General features: G+C 45.8%; 1 protein-coding gene across 2 annotated transcripts in view; it reads right to left on the reverse strand.

Moving 5' to 3' along the window:
- Positions 1-2,498: 2,498 nt before the first annotated feature.
- Positions 2,499-17,536, reverse strand: part of Cmtr1 (Cap methyltransferase 1) — a 120,418-nt gene continuing 105,380 nt past the window's right edge. For both annotated transcript variants that reach the window (XM_075698728.1, XM_075698727.1), the window contains 3 exons: positions 12,612-12,728; positions 12,068-12,198; positions 2,499-2,845 (listed from right to left, as the gene is read on the reverse strand). In XM_075698728.1, the coding sequence (XP_075554843.1) occupies positions 2,586-2,845; positions 12,068-12,198; positions 12,612-12,728 (508 nt within the window). In that variant the 3' untranslated portion in view covers positions 2,499-2,585. The remainder of the gene's footprint in view (positions 2,846-12,067; positions 12,199-12,611; positions 12,729-17,536) is intronic.

Genomic DNA, 17,536 nt, shown 5'->3' on the forward strand with positions numbered 1-17,536 from the left:
CATCTTGGCGTGGACTTTGGCGACGCTATGGCAGCAGATGTTTTCTGTGGCTGTCTCCATTTGCTTGCACAGGCCACAGTACACCTGAAACATGCAATGTTACTTTTTTATCAGGTAGCATGCAAATCCTCCTGCCATGTCTTTTATCAAGCATTACTCAACGCTGTGAGCTTGCTTTCCAAAATACATAAACTTCTATTAACTCAGGGACGAAAATAAATGAGGCATTGCACTTTTTTTAACGTGCAAGAGAATTCTCTTTAAAATCGTCTGAGATACCACTATTTTGCTTCTCCTGTGTGGTCATTTAAAAAGGCAGAGACCACATGTTTGACAAAACAGCGGAAGGACAAGGAGTTTATGCAACATATTGACATCGCAGAATTGTAGCCTGTATTCCGAAGTGACACCTGTTTCAAGACATACATGGTATAAGCGTGTGCCAAAGACGTTATTGCCTCAGTTGCTTAACTCTTACTCTGCACATCTTTTTTTCTGCAGGAGGAGAGCACATTCCAGGCATTCAAATCTGAGCTCATGCTATTACATAATTAATTGTAGCCAAATATATTATTGACTGTGCCATTGCAACATGTGCCCTGTGGTCATTAGTTAAAATGGTAATTAAAACACATTTGTCAGTGACTTTCTCACTATAATTTTTTGAGCTTGTGATGTCCACTGTTTGTTGAACTAATCCCACTGAAGAGATAAACTGGTATCGCCGCTGGCGATCTTTGTAATGCAGCGTAGCAAGCTCTACGGCGAGTATGCTCTTGGAAGCACATTACTGATGTTTCTTGAGGCTGCAGGCAGCTAGTGCCCCAGCTAAATGTTAGACTTGCTATTCTTTTACCAATATTGGGTGCAGTAAAGCAAGTTCAAGTAGAGGTTCAGCCAAATCATTCATTGTGCAAAATCCTTGCACCGTGGGCACACGTTGTGCACGGGCATTTGTTTACATTGCCACATGCAAGTACAGGGGAGGAAAAAAAAAAGACTGGTAGGAATGCACGGCAGCTTAATGAAATTGTACTTTTGTTGAGTACGAACCTGAGATACATGCATGCATAGAATTCATGCCAGCAAACAATCCATGCGCATAACAATTTGCATTGTGCAAAGTAGCATCAGACTTCGTCTCCCGTGAACCACTGGTTCAGCAGCGCTGTGCGCATGAAATATGATGAAATGAGGCTATACTACTCACCAGTGCAGAAGGGCATCACCAGCGTTTTGCACAACACCAACGTTGTCGTCTCTGTCGACGTCTTCTGCGCTGTCTCTTGAGCTGGTGACGACGGGGTCAAAGTCAAAATGTGAAACGCACAAGATGCCATCGCTCCTTCTGCTGCTTAAAGGTTCGTTGCTTGCTTCACACGAAGTTGTCGGTGTCAAAGACAAGGCATGCGATATCGAGCAAATATGGCAACGAACGGTAGCTATACTCTGACGTCGCATGGTGTGGTGGCCAATCTTGTAGCAGACGATGGCTCAGTTCCATGCAGCACATTACTTTACACATGGAATAGCAATATGGCAGTCGGCGCCGGAGGGCGGGGCTTAAAGCCAGCGACTTCTATCTTGTATTTTGGACAGACGTATGTGCAGCCCAGTTTTTACACATGTATAGCCATACTAGACCCTCTACTACAATTTCTTGTGGAAAACTGAAAATTGTTGGGTGACCGTGTCATGCCCTCTTTAACAAAAGGCTCGTTTATGCATTGAAGCACAAAAGCAACTGGAACACCCTAGTATTTCATCCCACACTTAGGGAAATAATATCTCGGAAGTGGTGTAATCCTGGTAATTCATTTCAAGTGGATATGTCTTGTAAACTCTCTGGTTACAATTCATAAATTGCAATATTTGTCATAAAGTAGATAACTAGGAAGTTAATTAGTTGAATATGTGTTTCGATTTCTCATGTAATTAATGTCTGCCTCTTGAAATCATCCTGCTCTGGGATGAGAAATGTGCAATCAGCCACAAGTGATTTTTAAAAATTCCGTAAAACTTGAAAATGACCACGCCGTATATTGCTGCTTAATTCCTAATTCCATAATTTAGCATATCAACCTGGGATAGCAATGAATGCTAGACGTTAGTGGTACACACATGCGTTTAGACACATGCCTCACATGTGCTAGAGCATTTGTGAGCCTAGCTAAACTTCACAATGGACACAGCTCTAGTAATGACATTGGCAGGGTTGGGCAACTGGACATATCTCAAGTGCATGTGCGTTCATTTGTTTATGAGTCTTTCTTGGCTTCTTTTTTTATACCCTTCCCCTCACGCCTTCCTCCCCCACCCTGTCCTTCTGCAGGACCATTCCGGTGTCTGCATGAACGCGACACAGCTATGATGCCTGCGATCACACTTTTACATTTTCTCAACAGTAATACATACTACCCCTATTACTGACATGTATTGCTTTTTCGTGGGCACAAAGTGAGTAAAATAAACAAAGCAAAACAGAGGAGAGGATCGCATCACATGCCAGACTCTTTCATTCATCATCACTCTGCTTTCAGCTCACGCAGTTAATGTACATTCTCATGGCAGTCCATTCCAATGGTTCACTTTTCCAGTCTCTTCTTGACAAAGTTGATGAGGGTCATGCGATGGACACGGCCATCGTTGGGGCAGGTCTCGGATGGTGATTGGGGGGGCAGGATTCGGAGACCTGGAACCCATGGCCAAAGCACGGCCGACTGGAAGCAGTCCTTAAAAGTGGCTGCGCACCCATACTTGGGCATCTCGTAGTCACTCTTTCTCGTCATGGTGTTGAAGTAGTAGGTGCGTTGTGAACTCGTGCTGAACTCTTCATGCCATGGCTCTGCATAAACGTAGGTTACAAAAAAGGAGTGGGTATAAGCTGCTACTGCAGAAGTACTAAAGTTCCTACTGTTTGAATAATGGTGTTTTAATACAAGGGCCATCCAGAAAGTTAGTTTCGATTCATTTTTAAACAGGCATGAACATACAAAATGTTGACAGTCACTTGAGCATACACTATAGAGGATGAAGGCAAAAGCCTGCGCGATCACGAGATATCCTTGAAATTACTTGATATTCTCATTCGAATGAGTTGTTACTTCGTATCACTCGTTATCTCCCACCAAAGGTTGTGGCTTTGAGCACCTTAACTCGATCATAATTAACTGTGCCTTAATTAACTTTGCCTTAATTAACATCAGAGGTCTTGTACCAATGCTCGAGAGTTCAACTATATATATAATGGCCCCATCAATTTTTGGTGCCATCGAATTTTGGTCCGACCAAAATCGAGGGTTGGACTTCACCAAAAGTCTTGGGTTGAAGTACTGTAGTTAACTTAGCCCTAATTAACTTAGCGCCAATTTCGGTGCCATTGGATTTTGGTCCCACCAATGGTCGTGGGTGACACCATCAATTTTGGTGCCATAATGCCAGATGGCAAACTTTTTCATAATGTAAAACAATGGATTTTTCAACCTATGAGGCACTTAAGACTGTTTGCACTAAAGAAAGAAAGGTTTAACAAAGTATTCACGCTAAAGAAGACAAGGTCAACGTACATGGTGGTTCAAATGATTCACTGATTAAATGTTGATTATATCACTCTATTCTCTCTATTTCTCGTGTTCATTATTTATTAATTTTGTATCATATTCGTATTGTATTTCATGTGCAGTTACATCGACCTTGACTTGTTCAGCATCAAAACTTGGCTCAAGCTTTCTTTCTTCATCATTTCGTGCTCTGGAATGCACCCCTCGCCTTGCTTTTCTTGGTGCTCTTTCACGATACCACTTGGAGTAGGGCCTATTAGCCCCTAGTGCTTACAGCTTCTTCAAAACACACGCTCAAGGCACAGGTGACGCACTCACACGGCCGGTGGCTCACCGCTCTCACTGCTTCTCTGACCCAGCTCTTCTCCGCCCCAAATTCACGCACTTCGCACCATCTGGCAGAGGGCTGGGCAATTAAGTTAGAGGGCGCTTGGTGGTGGCATGGCAAAGGACAGCGGTGACACAGGCATTGACATCTCACCCCATTTATGGCTAATTATACTAGTCTTTAATTGTATCCTTAGTTTCTGACTACCGTGAAATTCTGAGCAAGCCCCCTTGCCCGTTCAAGCACTTCCCTCCACTTTCGAGTGACCTGAAATTGGTGCCAACTACCAAGCAAGAGCCCCCTCCCTTTCTTCACCCTGTCCACCGCATCATGCATTTTCACCTGACTGCTTGGCTAGCATTTCTTTGTCAACATTTTACGAGATGTCATATTAAATTACATAAAATGACGCAATTCAGTGTGAAATAAATTTATTGCTTAGCCGCATTTCTGCCGTGGCCCGATAGTCCACCATAGCCAGGTATCTGCATAGCCATTGCCTTCGTCAGTCACTATTTTGGTCAAACATGCGAAGTGTCACATAGTGCAAGACAAATGGTGCAATTTTGCATGTGATCCATCACGTGTTGGAGACCGACTTGCCACATACGATGATTCAGGACACGTGGCATAAATGAGCGAGTGGTGAACCAGCGCCCCTGCATGGTCGCTCAGAATGACTTCGCAAATACAGTGAAAACAAACGTGCTTGCACAGCTCTTTTGTTTTAAGCAAAAGATGCGAATATAAACACAACTATGTGAGCAGCATAGACGTGTTTCCGCAAGGCCACGTCTGCCGTGTCGGCTTTGTTGACAGCCGCCGATGACTAGGAGCTGGCAGGCCTAGCTCACTGGCCACCGGATCCGAGGCTGGCAGGCCTTGAATTTCGCTCCGCAACTGAGCAAGGCCCCCTCCCCCCGCAAACTTTCTGGGATTTTCTTTCACCCCAGAGGGGGGAGGGGCACTTGCTTGGAATTTTACCGTACTGCTCCGTGTTCTTGACGTGGAGAGGTATCATTTGATACGATTTTCATGTTCAGACATCTACAAGTCACCTGATCGACCATTTTGTGTCCTTAAAATGGTTGCAAGATACCCAGATCCCAGATATGCCAAATCCATCTGAAATCAGCTAAGACCTTGTCATCAAAAAGCAATGTTCCACTCATGTACAGAAAAGATTCTATTGGCCAGAATGGCAGATGCATCAATGACCGAGCATGGGAACATGAACAATCGATTAGGAATAATGCTGTATCGGATTGATTGACACATTGTAGGGCTGCACAAGTGAGCCACAGGTTTTTAATACTGTTACGAATGATGTTTATTTACAGGGTGAAACGGTGAAACGAGGTCCGAGAGGGAAGCTACAGGCCAGGCCCAGCCGGCGCAGAGTACCGTGAGGTCATGCGCGCACACTCTACTTCGTCTTTCTCTGCCTCAGCCGCAGCCGCGCAGTGCTGCGACATTTTCCCCGGGGGCAGACGAAGCTCGCCGTGCGAGTTAGAGGGACCTGTGATGGCACTGCTTGAGTCTGGCCACGTGAACAACTTGCGTCGCCCGTGAACGCCGATTACTTGCCATCACTTTGGCGACGACATAGTTCACATCGCTCAAGCGGTTGAGTATAACGAATGGTCCGGTGTAAGTGGCGAGAAACTTGCGGTACAATCCCTTTTTGCGAACAGGTGTCCACAACCAAACATAATCACCGGGAGTAAAACTGACGGGGAGATGCTGCACATCATAGCGAATCTTGCTGTTGCCTTGTGAGGACAACGTCCTAAGATGCGCCAGTCGACGTGCTTCCTCAGCACGACACAGAGTTTGGGCGATGGAAGGATCCTGTTGGCACGATAAAGGTAGAATAGTGTCCAGAAAGCTCTGGGGTGCGCGGGCGTACAGCAAAAGGAACGGCGCATATCCAGTAACTTCGTGCTTGGCACTATTGTACGCGTACGTTACAAAAGGTAAGACGGCGTCCCAATTCTTGTGGTCAGCAGCGACATACATTGATAACATGTTGGTAAGGGTTCGATTCGTCCGCTCCGTGAGGCCATTGGTTTGCGGGTGGTAAGGAGTGGCATGACGATATGCAGAACCACAAAGCCGCAAAAGTTCTTCAACGACGTCGGCGGTGAATTGCCGTCCACGGTCACTGATGACAACACGGGGAGCGCCGTGACGGAGTATGACGTGATGCAACAAAAATGAAGAGACATCTGCTGCAGTGGCAGATGGAAGTGCCGCCGTTTCCGTGTAGCGAGTAAGATAATCTACGCATACTATAATCCAGCGGTAGCCAGCTGACGTCTTTGGGAGCGGGCCAAGCAAGTCGATGCCCACTTTTTCAAAGGGTAACGTCGGTGGCTTAACTGGTTGTAAATAGCCTGCTGGGGATGTCGTCGTTTGCTTGTGGCGCTGGCAAACAGTACAGCTGGCGACATACTGTTTCGTTGTTTTCCAGAGCTTGGGCCAGAAAAATCTCTGTCTAAGTCGGTGTAGCGTGCGTGTAAAGCCAAGGTGCCCAGACGTGATATCGTCATGCATACAACGAAGGACAGCCGAGCGCAGGTTTTCGGGCACAACTAGAAGCAATGGGGGACCATCAGCCGAGTAATCTTTTTTGTACAGCAAACCATTACGAAAAGTAAACGGTGTTGTTCCTGCTGGCTCACGTGCAGCTGCCCGTAGGGATTTCAAGGTAGGGTCGCAACGTTGCTCGCTCTCGAAGGTACGCAGGTCTGTAAAGTCGGAAGAGATGGAAACTAGGTAGTCGTCGAAGTCATCATCCTCAGCTTTAGTGTGCGGCAAAGGGAGACGGGATAGGCAATCAGCATCCGTGTGACAGCGTCCGCTCTTGTGGTTAACGGAGAAGCTGTACTCTTGAAGGCGCAAAGCCCAGCGGGCCAACCGGCCAGACGGGTCACGCAGCCCAACCAGCCAACAGAGTGAATGATGGTCAGTCACTATCGTGAATGCGCGGCCATGTAGATAGGAACGGAACTTCTGAATGGCGAAGACGACTGCTAGGCACTCGAGTTCAGTAACGGTGTAGTTTGTCTCCGCTTTTGTAAGTGTCCGACTAGCGTAGGCAATGACATGCTCACGGCCATCGCAGAGTTGAACAAGCACAGCACCAACACCCGCACCGCTGGCGTCAGTGTGCAGCTCAGTTGACGCCTCCAGATCAAAATGCCGCAGTACCGGTCCAGAAGTCAACAAAAATTTCAGCTGTTGAAACGCCGACTCGCAGTCAGCAGTCCACAAGTATGGGGTGTCTTTGTGAAGTAGAGACGTGAGGGGAGAGGCAAGCTGTGCGAAATTCTTGATAAAACGTCGGAAATATGAACAAAGGCCCAAAAAGCTTCGAAGATCTTTCACCGTTTGTGGCTGTTGGAAGTCGCGAACCGCTGCTATCTTTTCAGGGTCTGGTCGTATGCCGTCTTTGTCGACCAGAAAGCCTAGTACGAGGGCTTGACGCTCACCGAAATGACATTTCTTCGAGTTTAAAATAAGGCCAGCTTGCTGGATACAGTCAAGAACGATCGACAGGCGCTGATTGTGCTCGTGAAATGTATGTCCGGCCATAGATAATGACGTCGTCTAAATAGCACATGCAAATTTCCCATTTGAGTCCGCGGAGCACGGTATCCACAAATCGCTCGAATGTCGCTGGAGCGTTGCATAAGCCAAAGGGCATAACGTTGAACTCAAAGAGACCATCAGGTGTCACGAAGGCTGTCTTCTCCTTGTCTGAGGGGTGCATGGGAATTTGCCAATATCCTGACCGCAAATCAACAGAAGAGAAATACGACGCGGAGTGGAGGCAGTCGACGGCGTCATCTATTCGTGGTAGGGGGTACACGTCTTTCTTTGTGACGGTGTTTAGGCGGCGATAGTCCACACAGAATCTCCATGAGTTGTCTTTTTTTCTTGACTAGGATCACAGGAGCAGCCCAAGGGCTAGATGATTCCTGGATCACTCCTTTCTGTAACATTTCTTCGACCTGCTCGGCGATGACTTTTCTCTCTGAAGGTGAAACGCGGTAGGGCTTCTGACGAATTGGCGTTGCTTGCCCTGTATGGATGCGGTGTTGCATACGAGACGCCGGTGGTGTATGGGACGCTCGTTGGCCTTGAGCAAAATCAAACACTGTGGCGTAGCGAGCGAGCACAGCTTCCAGCAGACACTGCTCACTAGAAGACAGCGACTTGTCAATCATGCGCTTAAAGTCAGCAGAATTATCATAGATGGAGTCGGGGTTGGATTTTTTTTCGGCAGTTGACATTTCGACCGTTCCGACGCTGACAATGGCTTGTTCATCAAAACTTGCCAGTTTAAGTCCTAGCGGCAATGTTATAGATTGGGTTGAAACGTTCACTGTCCACAAACGAGTACAACCATCAGTGGTAACCACGAGGGAGCGAGGGACTATCGCATTTTTCTTGAGCGCATTGTTATAATCGGGCTCGGCTAAACCACAACAAGAACCTGTACGAGGGCGAGAAGTAGTGACAGGTACAAACATTGCAGTCTTAGGGAGCAAACACACATCTTGTGACACGGTGAGAATGTCGGCGGCATCACTGGTGCTATCTGTCATTGAAGTTCGCGCGTCGCGGCGAAGAGAAATCGCGCCACTTCCACAATCCAAAGTTGCCCCCCACTCACGCAAGAAATCAATTCCTAAAATAATGTCATGCGTTGTACGTGCAAGCACAGTAAATTCACTTCTAAATGTCTGCTCCCCTATCATAACTGAAACAGAACAGACCCCAAGTGGGCGTAACATTTCCCCGCCAACTCCACGAAAGGTAGCGTTCCGATCCCAAGAAAACATAACTTTTTGTCCAAGACGATTTTTGAAGGACAGGCTCATAATAGAAACTGCCGCCCCAGTGTCAACTAAAGCAAAAGCACTCACATTGTCAACTAAAACGCACACTTTGTTTTTAAACAATTTTACACAAGGGGGTCTTGATGAAGATGAACATATTGCGGCCTCACCCCCGTCGGTCGCACCAGCTAGTTTCCCAGCGGCGGCGGTGATAACGAGCGACGACGAGGTGATGGAGAGCGTCGTTGTCGTGTCGGTGGTGGTGTCAGGCTGCGATCGGAAACGGGGGAGTCACTGCAGTTTGCGCGTCCCTGCTGCAGCCGCTGGAAGGAAGTGGGATATGGCCAGGGCTCATCAGCGGGCACGCAGGGCGTGTAGGAATTAAACCGTGGAGCACGCTGCTGGCGGCGGTGGCAATACCTAGCAATGTGTCCAACCACACCGCAGCTGTAGCAAGTGCGGGAGTCGCGGCTTGTCGCGGGTGACACCGGTGACATGGGTGTCATGGGTAGAAACACACTCTCAGGCTGGTTGTAGGAGGGAATAGCCCGCGGAACAAATCGTTGTGGTGCATCTTGTCGGCGTCCCAGACTTGTCGGTTGCGGTGGCAAGTTGCTGCTCTCCGTACGATCAGCATAGGTCCCGCGAGGTTCTCGGAAACTCTGAGGCGCCCAGGTGGACGGTGGCACACGAGAACGATGATCAAATGCACACTGACGGCACACATGAGCGTCGTCAACAACTTTAAGGCGTTGAAGCTCTTCTTTAACTACTTGCCGAATCACTGAGGAGAGGTCGTCGTGGGTTGGGACGGACACACTTGCAATAGTAGTAACATTGTCCAATCGTCCAAACTTTGGCCCAATCCTTCTCATTTTCAGCGCTTCAAACGCCCGGCAGTGATTCTTCAGATCAGACGGAGTACTAAGATCGTCCTTCATTATAAGAAAATTATAAACATCTTCAGCGATTCCTTTAAGCAGATGTCCTACTTTGTCTTCGTCTGTCATGGTAGCGCTGACGATTCCGCATAATTTCAGAACAGCCTCTATGTACGTTGTACACGTTTCGCCAGGTAATTGAGCTCGTCGGGAAAGCGTCTGCTCAGCCTTCTTTTTCTTAGAGATTGGGTCCCCGAAGCACTTGGTGAATTCTTCTACAAAGTTATCCCAGCTTGTTAGAACGCTCTCGTGGTTTTCAAACCAGAGGAGTGCGGTGCCAGCGAGAAAAAAAACCACGTTATCGAGCTGCTTCGTAGAGTTCCAGTGGTTGTGGCGACTCACTCTGTTGTAGTGTTTAAGCCAGTCGTCGACGTCTTCGTTGGCCTTCCCCGAAAAGGTGGGTGGCTCTCGCAGCGGTGTCCAGTAGCCAGCCTGACCTGCGTGATTGCTGTCTGGTCCGCTGCAGGTGGGGTCGTCATTGCCTTCTCCGGAATCGGCCATGTCCGCTGCTTGTGGTCGTAAACCGGCCAAGCGCCTACTCCGTCGGACAGTTGGTAGAGCTAGGTCATCCAGGATCGTCCAAGATTTACCCAGCACCTCCACCAAAGATGTTACGAATGATGTTTATTTACAGGGTGAAACGGTGAAACGAGGTCCGAGAGGGAAGCTACAGGCCAGGCCCAGCCGGCGCAGAGTACCGCGAGGTCACGCGCGCACACTCTACTTCGTCTTTCTCTGCCTCAGCTGCAGCCGCGCAGTGCTGCGACAATACAGTGGACTTTCATTATTTTAACCTTGACAGGACCAACAAAGTTATGCAGTGAGAGAAACAAGAACAAAGCAGACAAATTATCCAAACACACCACTGGCCCGTTTGGCAGTATTTGCCCGATTTCAATGCATTCTAAATCCAATGCACACCCAGTGTTTATGGGTTCACAGCAGGGTTCTCCACAGAAATTTTGCGACCGAGAGAGGGGGTACATGCAACTAAGCCCCCATTCTCTATTTTTCAAGTATCATTCTACCATTTTTAATTGTAACTTCAACTTTCGATTTTAGATGCATTTACAAAACTAGCACGAGCCAGCGATGCATCCTACTACAATTGCCAAACTTCCCCGGGACAAAAAATTCGCTGCTTGCTACTGTCAAAATACATGTGAGAAATCTGCTGGCAATTTAAATGTGCATCAGCCAATAGGAGCACTTCCTGTGCCTGCACGGCAACAGTAACAAATCACAACGTTAGTTTAGGCACTAAGTTTCTTATTGAGGTACCAACAAATCTCCTCGTGGGTTGTCGCACATCGCATTCATAGCCATCGCCACCAATCCTATTGTGACAAGCACATTCACTTATCTGTTTCACAGCATGCAGGCCGTACTGCCATTGGAAGTGTACTGCAAGCTTTTAATACGCGATAATCCAAACGCGCTGCCGCTCCCTGTGCATGTGCGGTCATGCTCCATGTGCTCCATGCTCCATGTGCATGGGCATCATGTGTCGCTCTGGTGGCACCACAGGCATTGTATTACGGTGCTGCCCACCAGTTCAATTTTACTGATATTTCTAATCGCAGTCTGTCAAAACAGTGTGCAACAGAAAAACGACCATGTGCATCTCGGGTTGCTCACGCCCTACAATCTCGACATGCGTCCGCATCTTGTGCCAGAATGATCTGCACAGAGTGGGCACGTCAAAACGTCCCAATAAAATGCCCTGCTCGAAGAAGCTGCTGACCCAGGCTGAAGTTGAGAAGCCCAAACGTAAGCTTGCTGAAGCCGTAAAAATGACAACACAAGTTTCGGGGCCTTTGGAGGACCCACCAGCTCGGCTCGTGTTTTTGTCTCGTGCTGCAATGATTCTCATAATGCTTTGCATTACACAGATGTCAACTACAGTTGAGTATGTAGATTTTTTTAGTGACTTCTGATTATATGTTTTCTCGGTTAGTATGTTCTTTCTCACGTTTTTTTCTAAACGTATGAATTAGTTTCTGCTGTAGTTAGTAACATTCTATTTATGTAGGAAACTGTAGCACCCTGGCCTGGGCGGAACCCGGATAGTGCGTGCCCGCATGAGAAGAAAATAAAGATGGCACCTGGTCGTCGCACGCGAAGCCACAGCTTGCAGTTCCATTCTGGCGTTGATTCGGATCAGCTGTCTCTTTCCTTCATGCCTTAGACATAAGCCTGCAAAACTTCAAATATTCAACCAACCCTAGAATTAACATTTTGCCTCAAACGAAATACTGCCAGCACAGCGGGGAATCAAGCTGGGAGTCCAACCCATGACCTCATGTTCAGCAGCAAAAGGTCATGGCCACTGAGCTAGGTGGGGAATAGACCCTTACAGCTGCTACAAGAATGAAAGCAACTCTCCCTTACCCCTGGTGGTACGGTAGAAGAGGACGCCCGTGGCCGAGAAGTGCTTCTCCTCCCGGTCCCTCGCTTCCTTGGGCACCGTGCAGCTGAGTCGCATGTTTCGGGCAGCACCTTTCTCCAGCTTCAAGGTGATCCTGGCGCCAACATGAGAGTAAAGTATTAGTATGGCGGTGGCAGATTAGACGGAGAAACAACAACATCATGGCTCAACAAGTAAACTCAAATGCGCCTGCCTAAAAGGGAGCCTATCCCTTGAATTATTAACAAATATGGAGTTAAATGCTATGTGAAACCACTCTACAATATGCGTTCACATGTGCTGAAGATGGCCTTGATACCTGCGAATACCAGAACAATACGGCCTTGCATGTAAATCCTTTTCTTACTTTGCAAGAAAAACTACTCTCTAAGAAAAAAGTATTTGTCAACAAGACAAGTGTGCAGAGCAAATGCAGGCTAACTTGCTTGCACATTCGCAAACATTCTACACGACAAACAGGCACATAACCCTTCCTTTAACAAAAGTAAGGAACAAAGATGGTACTACCGTTCAAAGAGTGACTCTACATCTCGAAGCTTGAAAACCTCCTTGGCTCGAAGAGGCGTCAAGTCAGATCGACTTGGCTTTGACAGGGCTTTGGCAAACTTTTGAACCCATTTCATCCTGGGAAAGTTAAGCAGTGAAAATCATCAGTGAAAGAGCAAATGGCTTGCACACACTTACGAAAACTTCCTACCCTAATTGTGCCACATTTAGGTGGAACAATTAGCAGCATGGGTGGAAGAGACGCGAAAGCATGGCTGGCTTTGCTTTGCGTCATCGACGTGAAGATATCGTTGACAAGGCACGAAATAGCACCTTCCGTCACCAACTCGCAAATTCAACCAAAAGAATTTTTTTTCTGATTCAAATTTGCCTTTTCCGACTGTCCAATAATTCAGAAAATTTTGTGGCCCCTTCCGTGTAAAAAAGATGCATTGGCAAGCAAACTTATTTGCACGAAAGGTCAAATATTAATATAACAAAATTTCAATATATCGAAGCAAATTGCAAATTTTACAGACTTGGTTACATCAAGGTTTAACTGGGCTGTGGCACCTTTCCAAGTAAAGTGGGTACTACATTTCATCACCACTGCTTGGCAGCTTCTTCAACGAGGTGCTGCTTGAGAAACACATCTCAACTCAATCAGGCAGACAGTGAGCTTGAGCACCTGGTTAAGGAATTTAACTGGTGAATAGATTAGGAGCGTCAACATGTAGTGACCAGTTCACAGCAGGTGGGCAGCACTGCCGACTCATAATTAATGCGGAACAAAGATAAAAGCAATAGCCTTGGTAACATCAGCCAAGAAAATGACGAAAGGGAATGCTCACAAATTCAAACGGAATGCTCCTAAGTAGGCTTGTGCAAATATCAATTTTTTGGTTCGAAGCAAGGTGAAAGCAAAAATTATTTAGTGTGGAATAATTTAGAAGCGAATGGTTCGAATAGTCATAAGGTTTGCATCAAACCTTGACATAGGAGCCAGACGTTGGCAAATCTAGGAAAAGCTGGCTCTTCGCTTGCACTAAGGAAAAGGGTTTATCTCAAAAGTCATTTTATTATAAAAGTGCCGTTTTATGCAGATATTTTCATGCAAAAGTTCAACATTTATTACTACTCCAGCTGTACAGAAAATGTGTTCACAGGATCTTGCCCCCTGTCATGTATGTCTATTTAAGATTCTGTGGTGGTTGAGGCACGGGAATATTTTGGCTTCGCCTGTCCTGCATTGTGGCAATGCTGTGAAGGGCAACCTTGACTGCGTGATGGTGGCAGTTTATGGTGTGCTGTGCAAATTCAGCTTGATGCTTTCCGTCTACAGGCGAGCTTAACGCGTTCCATTCTGCAAGCGTACAGACAAAAAAAATTGCAAAGCTTTAACAATAAAATTGGGATGCGGGTTAAACGTGAATTTCGGCTTGCAATGTGGTTTCACGACAGCGCGGGCTGCACTGCTGTGAAATGACATTTCGGGCACAGTTCTCCGCCATTAGCATCGCTGAATAAGTGGGGAACAGAGCAGCTGGCCAAAAATATGGCATGGACGATTCATGCATCTGCAAATGAAAAACATTATTGCAAACATTTGGGCATTGTATGCAATTATTTCTGCAGGTTATATGCACAGATTATTTTTCTTTTGGGGTTGTTGTAATTGTGGGTGTGGATTATGCGCGGAAAAATATGTATACTCATTTGCTTTGAATACCTTGAAAATGTCGAACACTGATATTCAAACCAGAGCTAATATTAAATAGCAAAATATTCAATCGAACATTACCGAGTCATAACTCATAATATCCAGTGATGATCCATAACTCAATTGTATTAAAAAGGTAATTTCATTAGATTATAAGACGGAAGAAAATGCTACTTGTCTACTTCTATTCGGTTCTAAGAAAAAATAACATTTTGACGTTACCCTTGAATAGTATAGTAGGTTTCGTTTTCGCTCGACTCTGCACGCTCGACTTTGCGCCGCGCACGCTTTGGAGTTTCAGTTGTTTGTTTATCGCGTCGTGCTGCGGTGGTCCTGCTGGCTCGCGAAACTTGCATTTGGAACAAGCAGCGAGAATGCCACGTCCATGTGATGTCGTGGGATGCGCGAACGGTCCGCGGAACTTGGCCAAGGGCAGTCGCAGCGGCGAATCCAACGTTACTTATCACTGTGTGCCAACGAGTGAACCTCTCCGTTCGAAGTGGTTAAGTGCCGTACCTCTGCCACAGCGCGCTGGCAAAGAGCTGAAAAATCACGTAGTGTGCTCGCTGCACTTTCCTCCAGAGGATTACGAGTTCAACACTGACTTACTGAAGTCGCGTGGAGTGCCTTTCAAAGCAGGCCGTCATCGTAGTAGTACTCAACGACGCCGGCAGCGCGAGCCCTCAATAGCAGGTCACATTCATCAGTGCTTAAATCGCTGAACTAATGTGTCGCAACTAATCGCAAGCTAATGTGTCGTTGTCAGGGTCATCCATTGCCACAAGCGTCGAAGTTGGCGTCATAAAATAATGCACCAGCTTATCGTCGTGCGCTTTCCCTTCCGCTAGCCACCATAGTTCCGCTTTCGCGCTACTGTCGGCTCTGTCTTGGCTCTGTTTCTGGCCGCGCGTTTGCGTTTTGTGCAGAAAAGCCGTAGCACCATCTGCGGGAGCCGTTTTACTCACTGACGGCGCAACGTCACTATGAGACCATGACGTCAATACTCCTCAATCGGAGGGCGGGTGATTTGAACTGCCCTAGAGGTACGCGGACGCTTCAGAACGCATTTTCTCTTAAAATAAGTCTCTTCTTCGCACGAAACAAGCGTTTCGACGCTTCTGGGATTGTATTTCCACAGTCCACGTTGACTTCATATTAACCTTTAGTGTCCGTTTAATGAAAACAGAATCAATGAGAAAGAGTTGCATTTATGCAGTAAAGCATCACTAAGATGTCCCAAGTTCAATTGCACATTTTTTCTTAAGAATAAGTGTGCAGTCACCAATCATAATTTCCAATAATACATGATTCATTAACAGGTACTGGTAACTTAACAACTGCAGATAATTACAGCCTATATTTACATACTTACGGCATATTTGAGTTCCAATTTGACCATATGGGAGCTGGTCCCCCAACCATAGAGAAAGAGAGATTTCAAATACAACCGGAAATGTTAGTGTGGTATCTAGGGTGGATCCAATACTCAGTTTCAAATATGACTGGAATATTACACACTCACCATTCATATTCATATTCGAAAATGTGCTATTCGGTATGTTTTATTATTTGAAACTAACTTTATATTTCACGACTTTATTTCACAATAACTGTTCAATTCTTGTTACGATTGTCCGCCTGCTAAACGAAGTATCATAAAATTATTCGAAGTGAGACAAGGACCAAAGTTTTCGAAGAAATTCAAAAACAATATGGGTAATGCAAGCTTGGTTTCATGATAGAAGCCTAAAAGCCAACTGGTGATTTCTGCTTACAGTCTGTCATTTCGTGTTTTTGGCAGTCTAGTAGCTCTATTTATGCTACAATCAGTGATGTTTTTCATTTACACGTACTTACGACACATCCTTCAGCTGTCTTTTTTTTTTCCACAACTCGTTCTTCTTTCTTTTAATGCGAAAACGTCAAATGGCCCATTGAGCTACAAAGCCAAGGTTGTAAGATCTTTTCTCGTTTGGACCTGATAAGGCTTCTGGCAAATGCCGCTGCCAGAGGAGGCTATCGTATTTACCTGCATAATGACCGCACTTGCATAATGATCGCACCCCTGAATTTTCTCGTCAAAACTCATTTTTTTTCTTTCCTGCGTAATGATCACACCCCAAACTTGCCGCAGCAATATGTCGAGTGCCAAGTCTAGCTAATGAAGATCGCGCGCAGCATCTGTCGAATTCTGCCGAATGCTATGTGAACAAATCCTCAAGACACACCAAGCGGTCTGCACACACCAAACATTCTTAAGAGGAAACTTTAGCTCGGGCCCAACTCCGACGCGGCCTATTCAAATACATGTAAAACGCAAAAACGTTTTTATGAGATAACCCCTGGACCGATCTTGATGAAATTTGTTGCATTTGAAAGAGAAAGTTAAATTCTAGTGACTGTTGGAAGCGGAATTTCGATTTAGGGCTTGAATTTTCTTAAAACGATTTTCAAATATTTGACCGTTTGAAAAAGATAGAAGCACAATTTTTAAAAATTGATAGCTATGCATCAAGAACTGATATCGCGGTTCTGTAAACGGCATCCATTAGATCATTCAAAGCGGACAAATTCAATATGTCATTTTACATCTTACATGAATTAGTTACGTTGGTTACAATGGTTTTACAAAAGTTGTATTTCCCTATGATTAAATTTTTTTATATTCATGTGTAACATATCAATTTTGTCCGCTATGGATGTACTTTTAGATGCAATTCACAGAATTGTATTATAATCATTAGTGGTTGAGTTACAGAGTTGTAAACTTGATAGTATCGTTTTCTGAAAATTTTATGATTTTCGCCAATTTTTAATAAAAGATTGACGACCTAACCCAAAAATTCGAAACCAACAGTCACTAGATTTTAAGTTTTTCTTTTAAATGCAACAAACCTCGTCAAATTTGGTGTAGTGGTTGCCGAGAAAAACGAATTCTCCTTTTACATGTATTTAGATAGGAGCACTCGAGCTAAAGCTTCCTCTTAAGCAGATGCCCCATTTTATTCCTTTCATCACTTTCCACACTTCCATGAAAAAAAAAGAAAGCTACCACCAAGTTTGCCTTGGCTTTATTATTTGTAGGCTTTATAATGGTTGTGGTCAACAACAACAAAAAAGGCGCCTTTCAATTCTTCGCATCTGCACTTGTGCGCACGCAACAAATCGCGAGCGGCAATGGTAGTAGCCACGTTTACACTGATACGTTAGAAGTGCACCCTATTCA

The sequence above is a fragment of the Dermacentor variabilis genome, chromosome 7 (assembly GCF_050947875.1).
Source record: "Dermacentor variabilis isolate Ectoservices chromosome 7, ASM5094787v1, whole genome shotgun sequence".
In the NCBI taxonomy this organism is placed as follows: Eukaryota; Metazoa; Arthropoda; class Arachnida; order Ixodida; family Ixodidae; genus Dermacentor; species Dermacentor variabilis.